Consider the following 21637-nt stretch of genomic DNA (forward strand, 5'->3'; position numbering starts at 1 on the left):
CAGGCTCTAGAGAAGCTCATTACAGCTGAAAATGACAGAGAGGGGAACAGCCTGGTGGTGTTAACCATGACTGCTAGAATTTCTCTGCTAAATGAACCTCCAGATATCCACAGTGGTGATTTGCTTGACAGGTCTCCTGTTTCAATTCTCTTGTTCCTTTCTCTCACTTTCAAAATAAACTGCCTGCACTAGAGTTCTCCACATCTGCTTATCAGCACTTCATGTCCTCTTTTTCTACTTCCGCTTTCTCTAGTTTCTTTCCACCTTGAAAGAAACAGCAATCTGTCTTCTCTTTGTTCCCTGCTCCTTTCCTGTTCTCAGTCCTTGGGCTGCATCACAACCTAACGTTCACGGAGAAATATAAACAGAGAATCAAGGAAAACCCCCAACCAAGCCCTGGAACACCTAACAATTTAAAAGATTTAAAAAATGTTGTGATCTAAGTGAGTTGTCAGGTAAAATACATCTTGTATTTTGAATTAACTGAATAAGATACCTGAATATTTTATTCAGTTAAATTGTAAATTTAGCTTAAAAAATAATATGTTTTTCAAGTAAGTATGCCTTATGCAATATTTCTATTTATTTTAATATGTATTGTTGACCTGAAATTCAAATTCAAGTGGAAAATCTAGGTTTTAATTTGCTAAATCTGGCCAGTCTGCACATAATTGCATTGGAAAGGGTCAGCTAGAAAAATGAAGACAAATTTGTATAGGCAGAAAATTTTATTTTAAACGGAAGAAAGCTGTTTCCTGACCACCCGACCCCACCCCTCCAGCCACATATCTGTCATTGTATCTATTTGTAATATTCATTACAAACCTCATGTTTTAACCTTTTCTTCTTTGTATGTGAAACTTTTAAACACTCCTTCTGAAGTGCGTGTATGCGTGTCACTTCAGTCCTGTCCGATTCTTTATGACCCCATGGGCTGTAAGCCCACCATGTAAAATTGTCTCAGATTTGAGATTTTGGGGGGACTATATAAAGAAGCCAAAACTGGATCACAGTGGCTTTTCCTGGCTCTGCCTTGAGTAGTTACCCGGTGAGAGGTAAGGAGCCAATCAGATGTGAAATTCTCAGAGTTGTCACTGTGCTCCAGCCAATCCCAGGCTGCTGATCCACCGCCCCTGCAGCTAGGGTACCGGTTGGTAATTGCCTGACAGCCGTTACTACCCAGGTTCATGAAAACGTAAAAGAAAAGGACACGTGATATGCGCTAGCCAAGGGGGCATCTGGATGCTAGATTTCTGCACTGTTTCCAGCTGAATCTTTCTTCCTCCCGCTTCCCAGAGAAAACTGGCTTCTTGCTTTCCTGCAGTGAGGATCAGATATAATTATCAGTTCATCCCCAGGATTATTCCATCCGCTATGACTGTCAAAGAGCCTTCTCCAAGAGCGTCTGAGATGGAGAGTGAAAGGATTGAGAATAGGAAGGTTGTGGAGCAGAGGATCAAAAGGCCAGGTAAGAGGAAAGACAGAAGTTGTCCTCGGATACAGGAACTGAGCATCCTTTCTTGATCCAACCTTGCATTCTCAGAATTTTGGTTTATATCATATGTAAAGCTGACCCTTAAGTAGAAACAATCTTCTTTACAAAGAAAGCAAAGACGTCAGAGAAATTGTGGATCTACCCTTCTCCACCAGATTAACCCCCATCTCTTGGAAAAGGCAGTATTTCATTAAAAAGCACCAGGAGAAACTTGTTTTTCTTGTCTGGAGTCCAGATAGAAGATTGAGTAACATAATTCTCAGAAATGGCACCAAAAAGTAGAGCCAAAGCACTTTTGAGACTACTGTTGCTGCAAATTAGATATTTGTGCCTTTCCTCATTTTCCTAAGTGTTAGTTACTGGGTTGTGAACTATAGCATGTAGAGATGATAGAGGGGAAAAATTATTTGGGCCTTTTGTTTCTTTACTTGTTCGCTTTTCTTTACAAGATAAACAGTGACATGTTTTCTACAGGTATAGTAACAAAGAAAATGCTAATCATGTCAAGTATGATTTGTGGAGGTATTGCCTTTCTTCTTTGGGCAGTGTTAGGATTTCCTCAAAAATGTGAGTAAGCAATTGCTGCTAAAAACATATTGATTGTATTAATATTGAGTTGGTTATACCAGTGACTAGCTTTTCCTTCCCCTTCACTGAACAACTGGACTCAGAAAATATTCTCCCTACCAGAGCCACCTAGTTTTTCTTCAAAATTAGTTACTCTGCTTTGTCTTCTAGAATGAACATTCTTTTAATAAATATCTCTTGAACTTCAGGCATATGATGATACCAAAATGAAAATTAAAAAAAGTAGATTTTTCTGCCCTGGAAGGAATTCATTATTAACTGAAGAAAAAAGCATGTAAACATGAAAAGAAAAAGGTGTCAGTTGCTCTGTCGTGTCTGACTCTTACAATCCCATGGACTGTAGCTGCCCAGGTTCCTCTATCCATGGGATTTTCTAAGGAAGAATACTGGAGTGGGTTGCCATTTCCTTCTCCAGGGGATCTTCCTGACCCAGGGATCGAACCTGGTTCTCCTGCATTGGCAGGCAGATTCTTTACTGCCTGAGCCATGATAAAATAACTACTAAGTCGAAGCACATTCAGTTTGAAGCAGAAGAAGAGATTATAAGTCTACCTCTAGTAGTTGGGCTTCCCTGATAGCTCAGTTGGTAAAGAATCCTCCTACAATGCAGGAGACCCCAGTTCAATTCCTGGGTCAGGAAGATCTGCTGGAGAAGGGATAGACTGCCCACTCCAGCCTAGAGAATTCCATTGACTCTATAGTCCACGGGGTTGCAAAGAGTCAGACACTACTGAGTGATTTTCACTTCACTTCGCTAGTAGTCAAGTGAGACTTTGTGATGGGAGGAGTGTTTGTGCTGAATCAGGAGATCAAGTAGGCATTTATCAGTGAGCTTGCCTTTGAGGAGAAAAAATACATGAGCATCAGAGAATCATACCAGGTGCAATTAGGATAGTTAAAAATAAATGGGTTGGGGTCTAGCAATTATATTACATTCCCCTAGTGCATCCTAAAGGAGATCAGTCCTGGGTGTTCATTGGAAGGACTAATGCTGAAGCTGAAACTCCAGTACTTTGGCCACCTCATACGAAGAGTTGACTCATTGGAAAAGACCCTGATGCTGGGAGGGATTGGGGGAAGGAGGAGAAGGGGATGACAGGGGATGAGATGGCTGGATGGCATCACCGACTCGATGGACATGAGTTTGAGTGATCTCCAGGAGTTGGTGATGGACAGGGAGGCTTGGCGTGCTGCAATTCATGGGGAAGCAAAGAGTCGGACACAACTGAGCTACTGAACTGAACTGAGTGCATTAATTCTCTTACTTCCATAGATGATTATTTTATGCTTTATCCTTTCTCTCCAAACCTTTATGGAGTTTTTCCAAATCTTCACTGTCAAGTCTATATATTTGCTTCCAATCTTACAGTTTAGTTCAGTTCAGTCGCTCAGTCATATCTGACTCTTTATGACCCCATGGACTGCAGCATGCCAGGCCTCCCTGTCCATCACCAGCTCCTAGAGCTTACTCAAACTTGTGTCCATCGAGTCAGTGATGCCATCCAACCGTCTCATCTTCTGTCGTCCCCTTCTCTTCCCACCTTCAATCTTCCCCAGCATCAGGGTCTTTTTCAAGGAGTCAGTTCTTGACATCAGGTGGCCAAAACATTGGAGCTTCAGCTTCAGCATCAGTCCTTCAAATGAATATTCAGGACTGATTCCTTTAGGATTGACTGTTTGGAGCTCCTTGCAATCCAAGGGACTCTCAAGAGTCTTCTCCAACACCACAGTTCAAAAGCATCAATTCTTCAGTGCTCAGCCTTCTTTATGGCCCAACTCTCACATCCATATGTGACCACTGGAAAAACTATAGCTTTGACTAGACAGAACTTTGCTGGCAAAGTAATATCTCTGCTTTTTAATATGCTGTCTAGGTTGGTCATAGCTTTTCTTCCAAGGAGCAAGTGTCTTTTAATTTCCCCTTTACTTTGATTCATTTTATGACAAACTAGTATAGTTTACTCGCAGAAGGCAATGGCACCCCACTCCAGTACTCCTGCCTGGAAAATCTCATGGATGGAGGAGCCTGAAAGGCTGCAGTCCATGGGGTCACTGAGGGTCAGACACGACTGAGCAACTTCACTTTCACTTTTCACTTTCATGCATTGGAGAAGGAAATGGCAACCCACTCCAGTATTCTTGCCTGGAGAATCCCAGGGACAGGGGAGCCTGGTGGGCTGCTGTCTATTGGGTTGCACAGAGTAGGACATGACTGAAGTGACTTAGCAGCAGTAGCAGCAGCAGTATAGTTTACTAGACATGTAAGTCCCATTAAGGAGAAGGATATTTGTATCTTATTTATAGAGTTGTACTTCTAAAGCTACAAAAGTTTATCTGGCACATGGTGGAAGCTCAAATGATAATTGTTGAATGAATGAACAAATTAGTGAGTGAATCAGAAAACATGGCTTTCTGGTGACCCAAGTTCTGAGCCAAATACTTGATTTTTGAACAAGATGTTTATTTGAACTTGACATTTTAAAATCATTTTGAAATTAATATTGGTGACCTGAGTTTTTCCACTTGACTTTTATACCAGGACTCATATGTATAGTCCCACACTGCTGGTTTATTACACAGTTTGAGGGTCTTCAAATTCAGAGTATTGAGTGTGAGCCAGTCATTTCTTTCAGCTGGGGTTAGAGGTGTCCTTTTTATTAAACCTAGTTTCTCTGAAGGTTGTTTCACTTTCATGAGTAATTTTATCTACCTAGTGCCAGTAAGTTGGAGAGTAAAAAATGGATGTTCGTTAGATTTCAACATTTTTTCCTCTCCATTGTTTTGAGTTTAAGGGTAAAGGAACAATTTTAATGAGAGGTGCTGTTTTTGAAAGACAATCTAGTCTCACTTAATTCAGCAATAGGGAGCCAAGTCTCTGAGATTAACAACAGGGAGAAATACCTTATTTATCATGAGATATGTCCCAGCCATCACAGTAAATTACAGGGAAGAAAACTGGTAAATAAAGAAAATACCAGTAGTATGAAAAAAAAATGGGAGGAAAGATGTCTAAAGAAGATTGAGTTTCTGAAAGTTTGTTTATTATTACCATTTTAAAGTATGCATAGATCTGCATTCTTCAGTGATGATTTGTTTTATGCTCTGTTCTTGACCTTTAACTTTCCTGAATTATGTCAGTTAAATCATTTGAATTGAACATGGAAATAACATATTTTCTCAGTCTGAAACATATGAGAATCTTTTACAGTGAAGATGAAACTCTTTTATTTTCTTGCAATTTCTTCATTTTCCCCCCTCAATTACTGTGTTAATTTTAGCTAAAAATCCAGTGATCTTCAACAACAAGACATGCTCTGAGGATTCAATTATATGTCCACAAAGCTGGAACCGAATCAATAATAATTGTTTCTTTCAATCTGAACGTGAAAAAACTTGGATGGATGGCCAGACAAAATGCACGGCTCACTCTGGATCTCTGGCCATATTCAACTCCAAGAATGAAGTGGTTAGATGTCTCCTTCACAGTATATATTCCATTTAATTTACTGAGTAGCTACTCTGTAACAGGTATACTTCAAGGGTGTGATAGATCAGTCAATGAGACAGTCAAAGATCTTTGTCTTTATAGAGGTTAAATCACATAGGAAGAGACAAGGAATAAAAAATAATCATAATAAACATAAATTATATAGTATGTTGCAAGTTAGTAACTTTTATGCAAAAAATTGTAAGTTGAGAGGATTTTATGAGTGTTTTCAGTGGGTAAACTGCAAGTAAGATAATCAACTCAGTGATAACACTTGAGGAAAATTTAATGTACATAGGGGAGTTAGTTGGTCAAGGGAATATCTGGGAGACAAACTTCCCAGAAAAGGAAATAGCGAGAATATGAATCTTAAGATAAGACTTGCCTGGAAAATTCAATGAACAGAAAAGAAGCAGCCAGTCAATGTACCCAACATGAGAATGTGAGTGAGGGATAGGGATCATCTAGGTCTTGTAGGCTTTTTTAAACTAGAATTAGGAGATATTGCCGAAAATGAAAAATAAAGAGTATGACGTAATTTGACTTAAGTTTTAAAACAGTCATTTTCTTTTAAATGTAATGTGCCCATGAATTACAAATATAAAAGCAGAGTGTATGTTATTAGGCTGTTGCAATAACTCTAGCAAGAGGGTAGTGGGCTCAAAATGACCATAGCATTGGAGGTAATAAGAATGAAGAAACTAGGAGAGCACTCTGTATTTTGTGAAAGGAATCTCTGATGCCCTATCTGGGACCCTCTTGCTATTGGATTGGACTGAAAATGGACAGCACAAGCAAACTCTGGATATGGACAAATGGAGATGTATTCAGCAACTGGTAAGCATTAATAGCATGTATTTGTTCATAGATGTGTTAAGGATGGTAAGAACTCTGAATCTATAATTGTTCTTGTTTGTTTAGTTGTGCCTGACTCTTTTGCAACCCCATTGACTGCAGCCTGCCAGGCTCCTCTGCCCATGGGATTTCCCAGGCAAGAATATTGGAGGGGGTCACCATTTCCTTCTCCAGGGGATCTTTCCAAACCAGGGATCAAACCTGGATTTCCTGCATTACAGACAGATTCTTTACTGCTGAGTCACCAGGGAAGCAGAAATCTATGATTAGCCACCTCCATATTTTCCTCCACACCATCTCCCAAAAAGGACCCTCAACAAATTAAATGCCAAAGAGAAGCTTCAGACAAATATATGGTCTTGGGTGAAGGTCAGATACCAATATTTATTTCTACACATTGAGATGGACTATACCACTTGTGAGCCACAGAGATTTCTTTTATTCTAGATGAAATGAAAATCCAACATGTAAGAACCTTGTCTTATTCTCAGGGCTTTGCCTTTGGTTTGTTTGTTTACTATTGCTTTGAATTCTCATTGGCATGGGAATCTTAGAAAGATCACTCAAACCTACACTTACTACACCCACTGGTGGCCTGAAATGGAAGAAAATTAAGTGATAAAGGCAAAATGTTTGCTTCCATTGACCATTGAAAATCTAGACTTTCTCTGTGTTCCTAAGCTTGAAGAACTGATTGTATCTGTAGGCTTCACTTCTGTTCTTGAAATATTTAAGATTTTCTCCAACTTCATGGAGGAGAAAGGAATTGGAAGGATACTGATTTCCCCATAGAGAGGGGGCACTAGCTACAATTTACTGAGCACCTATTAAAGACAGATGCTGTCTCAATCCAGTGGCATTTGGTGCTAGACATGATAGAATGTGTATGACGTAACAGAGAAACAGGAGTTGCTAAATTTAGAGAAATTTCTGTCATCACTGTGTTTATATCCAATTTGGGGTGAAAATACACATGCAATGATTTGAGCCCAATAATATAGCCAATCATTATGTTTTCAACTTTGAAAAATATATGACAAAGTATAACATAAACTTTCTGACTACCAAACTTAACAATTATGGAATTTTCTTGAGAGAAGATATCGTGTATTATATATAGCTCCACTTCGAAAAAAAAGATGAGAGAGAAGTAAAACTAAGTTAGTTAAAATTGGTGCAATAGTTTGCTAAGGCTACTGTAATAAATACCACAGACTTGGTGGCTTAAATAATAGTTGTGGAGACTAGAAGTCTCAGATAAAGGTTTGGCAGGGTTGATTTCTTCTGAGGCCTCTCTCCTGGGCCATCTTCTCCTCTGTGTCTTCGCATGGTCTTCTTCCCTGTGCACTTGCCTATCTGTGCCCAGATTTCTTCTTATGAGATCCGCCATACTGGAGTAGGGGCCCCTGTAAAGACCCCTTTTTAACTTAACCAACATTTTAAAACACTTCACCTCCTAAGATAATTGCATTCTGAGCTATGAGCAGTGAGGTCCTCAATATATAAATTTGAAGAAGGGGGTACATAATTCAGCCTATGACAATTATTGAGCTCTCAACACCAAAGAATGCATAAGAAAAGAAATCGCATACATTATGGAAACAGGCAGATAAAAATTTCAAGTTACACTAGAAGCTAGGAAGTGACACCAGTGTCACAAAGTAACTCCCCAATTGCTGAAAGCATTTTAATTAACAGAAATTATATACCAGGAATCATCATAACTCTCCATTCTATTTTGAACTCTCAACTTCCTTTCTTTATATATGACCCAAAATAGGTATTTAGTAAACCCTTTCAAAATATTTTATTTATAATTATTTATGTGTGTCATAACCTATCCAGCAAGAAACACCCACTTAACCATGACAGTAGTTGAAAGAGTAGATGAGTGAACATCTATTTCAGCCTTAAGATTGTCCAATTTTTTTTTAACAAGTGAAGGGTGGTAAATTTAATATCAGTTATAATGTCTCCCTTTATATAATCTTTAAATGGCAAAAGAAATTTATTTGATCATTTTTATTCTGAAGTATATTGCTTCTCAAGTAGCTCAGTGGTAAAGAATCCACTTACCAGTGCAGGAAACACAGTAGACATGGGGTTGATCCCTGGATAGGGAAGATCCCCTGGAGAAGGAAATGAAAACCCACCCGAGTATTCCTGCCTGGAAAATCCATGGACAGGGTAGCCTGGCAGGCCTACAGTCCATGGAATTACAGAGACCGTGACTTGGTGACTGAAAATGCACAATTCTGAAGTATAAAAGGAAGAATTCCATCCTTTATGAAATAATTTATAGTGTTTCAGTTCAGTTCTGTTCAGTCACTCAGTTGTGTTTGACTCTTTGTGACCCCATGAACTGCAGCACGCCAGGCCTCCCTGTCCATCACCAACTCCCAGAGTCCACCCAAACCCGTGTCCATCGAGTTGGTGATGCCATCCAACCATCTCATCCTCTGTCATCCCCTTCTGCTCCTGCCCTCAATCTTTCCCAGCATCAGAGTCTTTTCAAATGAGTCAGCTCTTCACATGAGGTGGCCAAACTATTGGAGTCTGAGCTTCAACATCAGTCCTTCCAATGAACACCCAGGACTGATCTCCTTTAGGATGGACTGGTTGGATCTCCTTGCAGTCCAAGGGACTTTCAAGAGTCTTCTCCAACACCACAGTCAAAAGCATCAATTCTTTGGCGCTTAGCTTTCTTTATAGTCCAACTCTCACATCCATACATGACAACTGGAAAAACCATAACCTTGACTAGATGGACCTTTGTTATAGTGTTGACTACCCTCATAACAAGCTGGAATCAAGATTGCTGGGAGAAATATCAATAACCTCAGATATGCAGATGACACCACCCTTATGGCAGAAAGTGAAGAGGAACTAAAAAGACTCTTGATGAAAGTGAAAGAGGAGAGTGAAAAAGTTGGCTTTAAGTTCAACATTCAGAAAACTAAGATCATGGCATCTGGTCCCAGCATTTCATGGGAAATAGATGGGGGAACAGTGGAAACAGTGTCAGAGTTTATTTTTCTGGGCTCCAAAATCACTGCAGATGGTGATTGCAGCCATGAAATTAAAAGACGCTTACTCCTTGGAAGAAAAGTTATGACCAACCTAGATAGCATATTCAAAAGCAGAGACATTACTTTGCCAACAAAGGTCCATCTAGTCAAGGCTATGGTTTTTCCAGTAGTCATGTATGGATGTGAGAGTTGGACTGTGAAGAAAGCTAAGCACCGAAGAATTGATGCTTTCGAACTGTGGTGTTGGAGAAGACTCTTGAGAGTCCCTTGGACTGCAGGGAGATCCAACCAGTCCATTCTGACGGAGATCAGTTCTGGGTGTTCTTTGGTAAGAATGATGCTAAAGCTGAAACTCCTGTCCTCTGGCCACCTCATGCGAAGAGTTGATTCATTGGAAAAGACTCTGATGCTGGAAGGGATTGGGGGCAGGAGGAAAAGGGGACGACAGATGATAAGATGGCTGGATGGCATCACCGACTCGATGGACATGAGTTTGAGTGAACTCTGGAAGTTGGTGATGGACAGGGAGGCCTGGCATGCTGTGATTCATGGGGTCACAAAGAGTCAGACACGACTGAGCGACTGAACTGAACTGAACCCTCATAACCCTTTCTTCTCACCATCACAGGTAAAGTTTGGAGGTAAAAATTGGATAAGAAAAGAAATGTGGCTTATTTCACTTCTTCTATTCCTTCCACATCCCACGTGTTGAAACATAGTCACCAGAGTTTGCACTGCATATTTTAGGTTATGCTTTACGGTTTCTCATGAAGTTCAGTCAATGAAGAGTCCATCTTTTTGTTTTGTTCTAGGTTCAGTATTGACGGAAGTGGAGAATGTGCCTGCATGTTTCAGAAGGGCATAAGCAGTGGCAATTGTAGTGATGCAAAAAAGTACACATGCAGCAGAAAAGGGTTTTGTCCTTAGATAAAGAGTTTTTCCCATACAGAAAATAAAGTGATTAAAGAAAAACGTATCTTTTTATACTTTATAAATTCATGTTGTTGCATGTTGTTCTTTCCATCAAACATACTTTTTTTTAAATAATTTTTTTCCTTTATTTTAATTTACAATACTGTATTGGTTTTGCCATACATTGACATGAATCAACCATGGGTATACATGCGTTCCCAAACATGAATCCCCCCCCCCCAACTCCCTCCCCATAACGTCTCTCTGGGTCATCACCGTGCACCAGCCGCAAGCATGCTGTATCCTGCGTCGGACATAGACTGGCGATTCGATTCTTACATGATAGTATACATGTTACAATGCCATTCTCCCACATCATCCCACCCTCTCCCTCTCCCTCTGAGTCCAAAAGTCCGTTATACACATATGTGTCTTTTTTCCTGTCTTGCATACAGGGTTTTCATTGCCATCTTTCTAAATTCCATATATATGTGTTAGTATACTGTATTGGTGTTTTTCTTTCTGGCTTACTTCACTCTGTATAATCGGCTCCAGTTTCATCCATCTCATCAGAACTGATTCAAATGTATTCTTTTTAATGGCTGAGTAATACTCCATTGTGTATATGTACCACAGCTTTTTATCCATTCATCTGTTGATGGACATCTAGGTTGTTTCCATGTCCTGGCTATTATAAACAGTGCTGCGATGAACATTGGGGTACATGTGTCTCTTTCAATTCTGGTTTCCTCGGTGTGTATGCCCAGCAGTGGGATTGCTGGGTCAAAGGGTAGTTCTATTTGCAATTTTTTAAGGAATCGCCATACTGTTCTCCAAAGTGGCTGTACTAGTTTGCATTCCCACCAACAGTGTAGGAGGGTTCCCTTTTCTCCACACCCTCTCCAGCATTTATTGCTTGCAGATTTTTGGATCGCAGACATTCTGACTGGTGTGAAGTGATACCTCATTGTGGTTTTGATTTGCATTTCTCTAATAATGAGTGATGTTGAGCATCTTTTCATGTGTTTGTTAACCATCCGTATGTCTTCTTTGGAGAAATGTCTATTTAGTTCTTTGGCCCATTTTTTGATTGAGTCATTTATTTTTCTGGAATTGAGCTGCATATGTTGCTTGTATATTTTTGAGATTAGTTGTTTGTCAGTTGCTTCATTTGCTATTATTTTCTCCCATTCAGAAGGCTGTCTTTTCACTTTGCTTATATTTTCCTTTGTTGTGCAGAAGCTTTTAATTTTAATTAGATCATATTTGTTTATTTTTGCTTTTATTTCCAGTATTCTGGAAAGTGGATCATACAGGATCCTGCTGTGATTTATGTCGGAGAGTGTTTTGCCTATGTTCTGTTCTAGGAGTTTTATAGTTTCTGGTCTTACATTTAGATCTTTAATCCATTTTGAGTTTATTTTTGTGTATGGTGTTAGAAAGTGATCTAGTTTCATTCTTTTACAAGTGGTTGACCAGTTTTCCCAGCACCACTTGTTAAAGAGATTGTCTTTACCCCATTGTATATTCTTGCCTCCTTTGTCAAAGATAAGCTGTCCATATGTTTGTGGATTTATCTCTGGGCTTTCTATTTTGTTCCATTGATCTATATTTCTGTCTTTGTGCCAGTACCATACTGTCTTGATGACTGTGGCTTTGTAGTAGAGCCTGAAGTCAGGCAAGTTGATTCCTCCAGTTCCATTCTTCTTTCTCAAGATTGCTTTGGCTATTCGAGGTTTTTTTGTATTTCCATACAAATCTTGAAATTATTTGTTCTAGTTCTGTGAAAAATATCCTGGTAGCTTAATAGGGATTGCGTTGAATTTGTAAATTGCTTTGGGTAATATACTCATTTTCACTATGTTGATTCTTCCAATCCATGAACATGGTATATTTCTCCATCTATTAGTGTCCTCTTTGATTTCTTTCACCAGTGTTTTATAGTTTTCTATGTATAGGTCTTTAGTTTCTTTAGGTAGATATATTCCTAAGTATTTTATTCTTTTCGTTGCAATGGTGAATGGAATTGTTTCCTTAATTTCTTTTCTACTTTCTCATTATTAGTGTATAGGAATGCAAGGGATTTCTGTGTGTTGATTTTATATCTTGCAACTTTACTATATTCATTGATGAGCTCTAGTAATTTTCTGGTGGAGTCTTTAGGGTTTTCTATGTAGAAGATCATGTCATCTGCAAACAGTGAAAGTTTTACTTCTTCTTTTCCAATTTGGATTCCTTTTATTTCTTTTTCTGCTCTGATTGCTGTGGCCAAAACTTCCAAAACTATGTTGAATAGTAGCGGTGAAAGTGGGCACCCTTGTCTTGTTCCTGACTTTAGGGGAAATGCTTTCAATTTTTCACCATCAAGGATAATGTTTGCTGTGGGTTTGTCATATATAGCTTTTATTATGTTGAGGTATGTTCTTTCTATTCCTGCTTTCTGGAGAGTTTTTATCATAAATGGATGTTGAATTTTGTCAAAGGCCTTCTCTGCGTCTATTGAGATAATCATATGGCTTTTATTTTTCAATTTGTTAATGTGATGAATTCCATTGATTGATTTGCGGATATTGAAGAATCCTTGCATCCCTGGGATAAAGCCCACTTGGTCATGGTGTATGATCTTTTTAATGTGTTGTTGGATTCTGATTGCTAGCATTTTGTTGAGGATTTTTGCATCTATGTTCATCAGTGATATTGGCCTGTAGTTTTCTTTTATTGTAGTATCTTTGTCAGGTTTTGGTATTAGGGTGATGGTGGCCTCATAGAATGAGTTTGGAAGTTTACCTTCCTCTGCAATTTCTGGAAGAGTTTGAGGAGGATAGGTGTTAGCTCTTCTCGAAATTTTTGGTAAAATTCAGCTGTGAAGCCGTCTGGACCTGGGCTTTTATTTGCTGGAAGATTTCTGATTACAGTTTCAATTTCCGTGCTTGTGATGGGTCTGTTAAGATTTTCTATTTCTTCCTGGTTCAGTTTTGGAAAATTGTACTTTTCTAAGAATTTGTCCATTTCTTCCACGTTTTCCATTTTATTGGCATACAACTGCTGATAATAGTCTCTTATGATCCTTTGTATTTCTATGTTGTCTGTTGTAATCTCTCCATTTTCATTTCTAATTTTATTGATTTGATTTTTGTCTCTTTGCTTCTTGATGAGTCTGGCTAATGGTTTGTCAATTTTATTTATCCTTTCAAAGAACCAGCTTTTGGCTTTGTTGATTTTTGCTATGGTCTCTTTTGTTTCTTTTGCATTTATTTCTGCCCTAATTTTTAAGATTTCTTTCCTTCTACTAACTCTGGGGTTCTCCAATTCTTCCTTTTCTAGTAGACATACTTTTTTTTTTTAAAGTTCACTGATGAAATATTCAATCATACTCATCTTCATTTAAATATTTATCTGAGAAGACAAGAGTCAAGGTGGTGGATTAGTAGAGTGTGGAGTTTGCTTCTCCCCACAAATGCATCAAGAGTAGAGCTACAGGGACTACCCTGGTAGTCCAGTGACTAAGACTTTGCACTCCCAATTCAGTGGGTCCAGGTTCAGTACCTGGTCAGGAAACTGGACCCCACATGCAGCCAAATATATATATATATATATATATATATATATATATATATATATATTTAAAGCAGTACATTTATAAATGGAGTAATTTTCGAAGAGCAACTGTTGAACACTATTAGAGGAATTTGGACACCTAAAAAGACAAGAAAAAGTCCTCACACAACTGGGTTGGACAAAAGAAAGGCAGAAAAAGAAGAGGAAACAGGAAGGGACCAGGACCCCATGGAATATTTGAAAAGAGGAAATCAACTTGTAATCTACACATGAACCACCTCTGAAATGTCCAGTTCAACACATTTTATTAAATTTTATTAGATGATGTCACATTTTTGGTGGAAATATAAATTGGTATAATCTCTTTGGAAAGCAATGTAGCCAGATCCATCACAATTTACATGCATAGTCTTTGACTCCACTTACAAGATTTAGTCCTCTGGATACACTTGAAGATGTATCTAAAGATAAATGTAAATGGATTTGTACTTAGAAGACTGAGAAACAACCATAGTATCTAAAGGAGCAAACTAGATTTGTTTTACCCATACAGAATACCTTATATTCATATAATTCTTAAAAACGAGTTATATGAAAATCTTTTAAGATTTATTGTTAAAAAAGAAGGTGCAGAATAATATACATTATATGTTAATATTTGTACAAAAATATAAACACCCGTATGTGAACATATGTGTATAAATATATGTGTGTGTGTTAATCTCTCATTGTGTCCAACTCTCTGAACCCCATGGACTATAGCCTTCCAGGCTCCTCTGTCCATGGGATTTTCCAGGCAAGAATACTGGAGTCGGTTGCCATTCCTTTCTTCAGGGGACCTTCCTGATCCAGGAATTTAATCCAGGTCTCCTGCACTGCAGGCAGATTCTTTATTGTCTGTCTGAACCACCAGGGAACGTCGTGTGTGTGTGTGTGTGTGTGTGTGTGTGTGTGTGTGTGTGTGTACGACATCTGAGTATATATATCTTCCTCTGACATTTACTGAGTCTGAGGCCAGAGAACAAACTGTGGTTCACATATCCTATGTTTAAATATGCACATTTATAATTCAAGCTCTATGCTCTATCCTCCTATCTGAACAAAAATAACTTCAGAACCACATAATTGAAAAATATGTAAAAAGAGCATAGGAGTGATGAGCGTGTGATTTCTAACATTTTCTTAGATTAAACAGAAACTCAAGATATACTTCTCACAGAGAACAAAAAATAGACATTAAATGTGCTATTTAAATTTTACAAGTGACCGCTGAATACACACACATACAAAAGTATGTGTGTGTGTGTGTTTAGATAAGAATCAAATAAGACGAAGTAGGGCTGCTATTTTCCTCAGGATTTTTATTGATAATCCTCAGTTATCAACAAGAAATTTAAAAGATAGTATCTATAAAAATAATATAAGTATATTTTTGATAGTTTCTTTTGGAACCACCAGAAAAACCACAAATAGTAATATAACTTCATCCTTTTATTTCTTAGTAAGAAGATTTATTTTAAACACCTTTTATTTCATTAACAAACATTTTGAAAAAAATTTTTTTTTACTTTATTTTACTTTACAGTACTGTATTGGTTTTGCCATACATCAACATGAATCCGCCACGGGTATACATGAGTTCCCAATCCTGAACCCCCCTCCCACCTCCCTCTCCATATCATCTCTCTGGGTCATCCCAGTGCACCAGCCCCAAGCAACCTGTGTCCTGCATCGAACCTAGACTGACGATTCATTTCTTATATGATATTATACACGTTTCAATGCCGTTCTCCCAAATCATCCCACCCTCTCCCTCTCCCACAGAGTCCAAAAGACTGTTCTATACATCTGTGCCTCTTTTGCTGTCTCGCATACAAGGTTATCATTTCCATTTTTCTAAATTCCATATATATGTGTTAGTATACTGTATTGGTGTTTTTCTTTCTGGCTTACTTCACTCTGTATAATCGGCTTTAGTTTCATCCACCTCATTAGAACTGATTGAAGGCAAAACAAAACATCAATCTTTTAGATACCTTATAAGTAAACAGCAGTCTTTCTGTTGGTGCATTTTGTATTGCAAAAGGTTGGAAGTTGCCATTCCAACATAAGCCAACCCAGAGAGTATGGCATGGGATTATTCACTAATAATAAAGTACAAAGCAGAAACCCTCAAGGTCAACTAGAAGACCGCAAAATAGGCTGCTGCTGCTAAGTCACTTCAGTTGTATCCGACTCTGTGCGACCCCATAGATGGCAGCCAACCAGGCTTCCCTGTCCCTGGGATTCTCCAGGCAAGAATACTGGAGTGGGTTGCCATTTCCTCCTCCAATGTGTGAAAGTGAAAAGTGAAAGGGAAGTCACTCAGTCATGTCCGACTCTTTGCGACCCCATGGACTGCAGCCCACCAGGCTCCTCTGTCCATGGAATTTTCCAGGCAAGAGCACTGGAGTAGGGTGCCATTGCCTTCTAAATATATTTAAATTCTCTAGCAGATAGAAGATAAAGAAAACTACATGTGTGAAATATTGAAGAAAAATAATGTAGCTCTAAAGAAGCTTGGATTTAGGTGTGGAATCAATGCTCACTGAGAATCTGTAATGTAGAAAACAGCCTCACCATCTTTGTTTCTGGATATCCCATGACCATACTCCCCAGGTGGAAAAGTAGAGTCACTAGTTTAATGTCACCCCAGAAACTGAAGTGGGTCAAATAATTTGTATTTTTAAAGTATGACCAGGTAATCACAGCATTCTGACAAGTTACCAGGCCCTAGTAGTATTGATACATATGAGTATTTTGTTGCCTCTGTCAGGTTTAAGGAAAACAACAATGGTGATTGCAAGGCAAAATGTGGGGTGCTTTAATACAAGTCCTCAACCACCAGGATCTAATGCCCTGTGATGTGAAGTGGAGCTGATGTAGTAACAATAGGCATAAAAGTACACAATACATGTAATGCTCTTGAATCATCTCGAAACCAATCCCAGCCCTCCACCCCCATTCATGAAAAAATTGTCTTCCAGGAAACCTGTCCCTGTTGCCATGTAAGTAAGACTGTGAGGGACACATAAGGGGAATTCAGTAAAGTTGCTCAGTCGTGTCCGACTCTTTGTGACCCCATGAACCAAGCACTGCAGGCCTCCCTGTCCATCACCAACTCCTGGAGTCCACCCAAACCCATGTCCATTGAGTCTGTGATGCCATCCAACTATCTCATCCTCTGTTGTCCCTTCTTCTCCTGCCCTCAATCTTTCCCAGCATCAGGGTCTTTTCAAATGAGTCAGCTCTTCGCATCAGGTGGCCAAAGTATTGAAGTTTCAGTTTCAGCATCAGTCCTTCCAATGAACACCCAGGCCTGATCTCCTTCAGGATGGACTGGTTGGATCTCCTTACAGTCCAAGGGACTCTCCAATGCCACAGTTCAAAAACATCAATACTTCAGCGCTCAGCTTTCTTTATATTTGAACTCTCACATTCATACATGACTACTGGAAAACCAGAGCCTTGACTAGATGGACTTTTGTTGACAAAGTAATGTCTCTGTTGTTTAATATGCTGTCCAGGTTGGTCATAACTTTCCTTCCAAGGAGTAAGCGTCTTTTAATTTCATGGCTGCAATCATCATCTGCAGTGATTTTGGAGCCCAGAAAAATAGAGTCAGCCAATGTTTCTGCTATTTCCCCATCTATTTGCCATGAAGTGATGGGACCAGATGGTGATTGCAGCCATGAAATTAAAAGACGCTTACTCCTTGGAAGAAAAGTTATGAGCAACCTAGATAGCATATTCAAAAGCAGAGACATTACTTTGCCAACTAAGGTCTGTCTAGTCAAGGCTATGGTTTTTCCTGTGGTCATGTATGGATGTGAGAGTTGGACTGTGAAGAAGGCTGAGTGCCGAAGAATTGATGCTTTTGAACTGTGGTGTTGGAGAAGACTCTTGAGTCTCTTGGACTGCAAGGAGATCCAACCAGTCCATCTTAAAGGAGATCAGCCCTGGGATTTCTTTGGAAGGAATGATGCTAATGCTGAAACTCCAGTCCTTTGGCCACCTCATGCGAAGGGTTGACTCACTGGAAAAGACTCTGATGCTGGGAGGGATTAGGGGCAGGAGGAGAAGGGGATGACAGAGGATGGGATGGCTGGATGGCATCACTGACTTGTTGGATGTGAGTCTGAGTGAATTCTGGGAGTTGGTGATGGACAGGGAGGCCTGGCATGCTGCGATTCATGGGGTCGCAAAGAGTCGGACACAACTGAGCAACTGAACTGAACTGAACTGAACTGATGGGACCAGATGCCATGATCTTGGTTACCCGAATGTTGAGCTTTAAGCCAACTTTTTCACTCTTCTTTTTCACCTTTATCAAGAGGCTCTTTAGTTCTTCATTTTCTGCCATAAGGGTGGTGTCATGTGCATATCTGAGGTTATTGATATTTCTTCCGGCAATCTTGATTCCAGCTTGTGCTTCTTCCAGCTCAGCGTTTCTCATGATGTACTCTGCGTATAAGTTAAATAAGCAGGGTGACAATATACAGCCTTGACGTACTCCTTTTCCTATTTGGGACCAGTCTGTTGTTCCATGTCCAGTTCTAACTGTTGCTTCCTGACCTGCATACCGCTTTCTCAAGAGGCAGGTCAGGTGGTCTGGTATTCCCAGTTCTTTCAGAATTTTCCACAGTTTATTGTGATCCACACAGTCAAAGGCTTTGACACAGTGCATAAAACAGAAATAGATGTTTTTTTAGACTTTTCTTGCTTTTTTGATGATCCAGTGGATGTTGGCAATTTGATCTCTGGTTCCTATACTTTTTCTGAAATCAGTTTGAACATCTGGAAGTTCATGGTTCACATATTGCTGAAGCCTGCTAGGAGAATTGTAAGCATCTCTTTACTAGTGTGTGAGATGAGTGCAACTGTGTGGTAGTTTGAGCATTCTTTGGCATTTCCTTTCTTTGGGATTGGAATGAAAACCGACCGTTTCCAGTTCTGTGGCCACTGTTGAGTTTTCCAAGTTTACTGGCATATTGAGTGCAACACTTCACAGCATCATCTTTTAGTGTTACCACAGGCTTATATGCCCATTGTGCCACCAGTGTACTTTGGTGAAGTCATGAGTTTAAATTGGGAAAGACATGTTTTTCTACAGGAGCAGTGAAAGAACACCCAATGAAAAGAGTTCATGTAACTTTCCAGAAGTCAAAAAAAAAAAAATTGCAATTGTAAACCCAAAATTAGAATCAGGTCGATCCAATTCCATAAGTGGCTCCTTCCAAAAGTTCACCAGACATGGACCAACCACAATGAAGGTACCCAAGCTTCTAGCAATATTGAGCAAAACTTAGGGGATGGTCATTGGTCCTTGTATATAGGCTTCTCAATTCCACAGAAATGAACAGAGTACTGGCTCTACACAGCAAACAAAAGGTATGCACAGATTTTGGTTGTCATAATTGCATGTATTTCAATACATTAAAACCCAGAGAGTAATGCTGACTAACAATGAAAGTGAATCAGTGATCTAATGAAGGACATAAAGATGTAACATTCTTTAAACATAATATAGCTTCATACATAAAATTATTCACAAAGAATAGCTTTATTTTAGCTCATATAAATGCTGAGATTCATAAGCAGATTCCAAAGTAACACAAAATATACCAGAATATATGTGTACAGATAGATAAGAGAGATAGAAATATGTTTGACATAAATGCCAGGCATGAAAATTCTGAGCATTGTCCCTATAATGTCTCATCTGATCATTGTATCATTTTTACAAGATTAGTACAATTTTCCTCTCAATTTTACAAAATGGACAACTGAGCAAGAGCATTTAGGTAACTTGCTCAGAGTCACACAAATAATAAATGTGTTTGAATTTATACAGGCTTAATATCTGTTTATAATTATTATCAATGATTGGTGTATAGGTTTTCTATAAAAATGAGAAATGAGAGACCACTTCAAAAATAGCATGAAGTGCTATACAAAATAAATACTACTTTTTATGTGCTCCACTCAAGATGTTTTTCTTGTTAGAGAACAAAAAGTTTTCACTAATTTCATGATGTCCCTTGCCTGTGGATGAGTCAATTTTCTGATTTCTTTTCTGAACTAACAAGTTTGTCTACATTTATATTTGATTTAAACCAGTAGTGCCAGTTTATTTGGATTCCAAGAGCCTATTTTGATCATCAGTTGTTTTAATTCTATCTTTATAAGATAGAATTTTATCTTTATAAGATTCTATCTTTCTAAGTGTTTTTTTTTAATAGGTGGTGTATACAAGGATCTTGGTTTCCTCCTATTGATCTGGATTAATTACCACCTTTGCCATTATTATTTTGGAACTATGTTATCGACAGGCATGACAACTGGATACACATGGCAGTTAAGTTGCATAGAATGAATGAGAATAAAAGAGAAATAAAAATCAAGTACAAGACAGCCTCAAAATGCTAACTTCCTTACTTAAGGAGGAAAACTGCTAAAAGAAGTGAGGTATGGGTGAAAGTACTACTGCAAAGTAGCAGAAGGTTTGGGAGAATGTGCAGAGCTTTATGTCTGCAAGAGTGGGCATACATAAGCTTGTGTGTATATAAAGATACTCAGAGTTGAATTTTGTGGCAAGTGTATTATACTCCAATACAAAAGATTTTTTAAATGTGCTTTTACAGAAATGAAAGAGGTTGTTTACTACAGTTTTGCCCCATCCTGTAATCAAGATATTTTTCCCCCGATTCAACTGGCACAGCCCGAGAATGGGTAGAAATAGCTAATGTCTGGCTAAAGTGAATGAAGATGTTTCTAAATGACTTATCTTAACTCTGGTTGACTTCAAGAATCATTAGGCATCTAGCAGCTTCTGTTGTTTCCTCATCACCACCTTAATATTATGGAAAATAGAAATAGAAGTAGAGAGGAGAGTAGGCGGGAGTCTCAAGAGGGAGAGGATATATGTGTATATTTGACTGATTCATGATATTATACAGCAGAAACTAATGCAACATTGTACTCCAATTATATTCCAATTTAAAAAAAAGAAATAGAAGTAGAGAAAGTCTGAAGATGGCTTAAGGATGCATAATGAGATCTAAAAGTGCTTTTAAAGAAGTTTAGGATCGAATGAACCTAACAGAGTTGTATTTAGTACCTGAAATATGAACAAACAAGTGACAACAAGGCACAAAAACAGAACAAAACAAAACCCCACCATGCACAATAATTCAGAGAGTTTATGTTAGACAAAATGAGTGAATTGTGTGCCAAAGGACTGGAATAGGCAACCTATAAAACTTCAAGATAAAGACACTAAAGGGAAAAAATTAAAAGTTTGATATGAATTGCAGATAACAATTGAAACCACTGATAAAAATTCCAATGCTGACTACTCGATAACTCTCTTAATAAATAAATCTGATCATCGTAAAAGTTAAAGAGACTTCAGCAGTCACTTAACAAAACTTCTTGTCTAATGTGGTATTCCCAACTACAGCATTCCTAACAGCCTGTACTAGAAGATCTTCAGTGATGAGAATATTTCTGCCTTTCAAGGCTGTCTATCTCAATTTTGACAAATTTAACTAGAAGTGTCTTTCTTTAGTGAATGGATATAATGTCACTCATGATTCATTTAAAAGTGGATAAAATGCTTACATATATGCATAGAGTAGTCTTAGATCTCCAAAAGAGTTTCCAGCAGTCCCT

At 38.6% G+C, this 21637-nt stretch overlaps 1 protein-coding gene across 3 annotated transcripts; it reads left to right on the plus strand.

Annotated features, from left to right (window-relative positions):
• Window positions 1–1181: 1181 nt before the first annotated feature.
• On the plus strand, window positions 1182–10449 carry LOC101120482 (C-type lectin domain family 2 member F-like). Of its 3 annotated transcripts, XM_042247557.2 has the most exons (5): window positions 1182–1468; window positions 1970–2062; window positions 5362–5549; window positions 6301–6407; window positions 10267–10449. In XM_042247557.2, the coding sequence occupies exons 1-5, from the start codon at window positions 1375–1377 to the stop codon at window positions 10379–10381; spliced, it is 597 nt and encodes a 198-aa protein (XP_042103491.1). In that variant the 5' UTR covers window positions 1182–1374; the 3' UTR covers window positions 10382–10449. The 3 variants fall into 3 exon arrangements, 2 of the variants coding, with proteins under 2 accessions (XP_042103491.1, XP_060270210.1); XM_060414227.1 differs by lacking the exon at window positions 1970–2062; XR_003588542.3 differs by lacking the exons at window positions 1970–2062; window positions 5362–5549.
• Window positions 10450–21637: the final 11188 nt, after the last annotated feature.

Source organism: Ovis aries, chromosome 3 (genome assembly GCF_016772045.2).
Source record: "Ovis aries strain OAR_USU_Benz2616 breed Rambouillet chromosome 3, ARS-UI_Ramb_v3.0, whole genome shotgun sequence".
Lineage (NCBI taxonomy): Eukaryota > Metazoa > Chordata > Mammalia > Artiodactyla > Bovidae > Ovis > Ovis aries.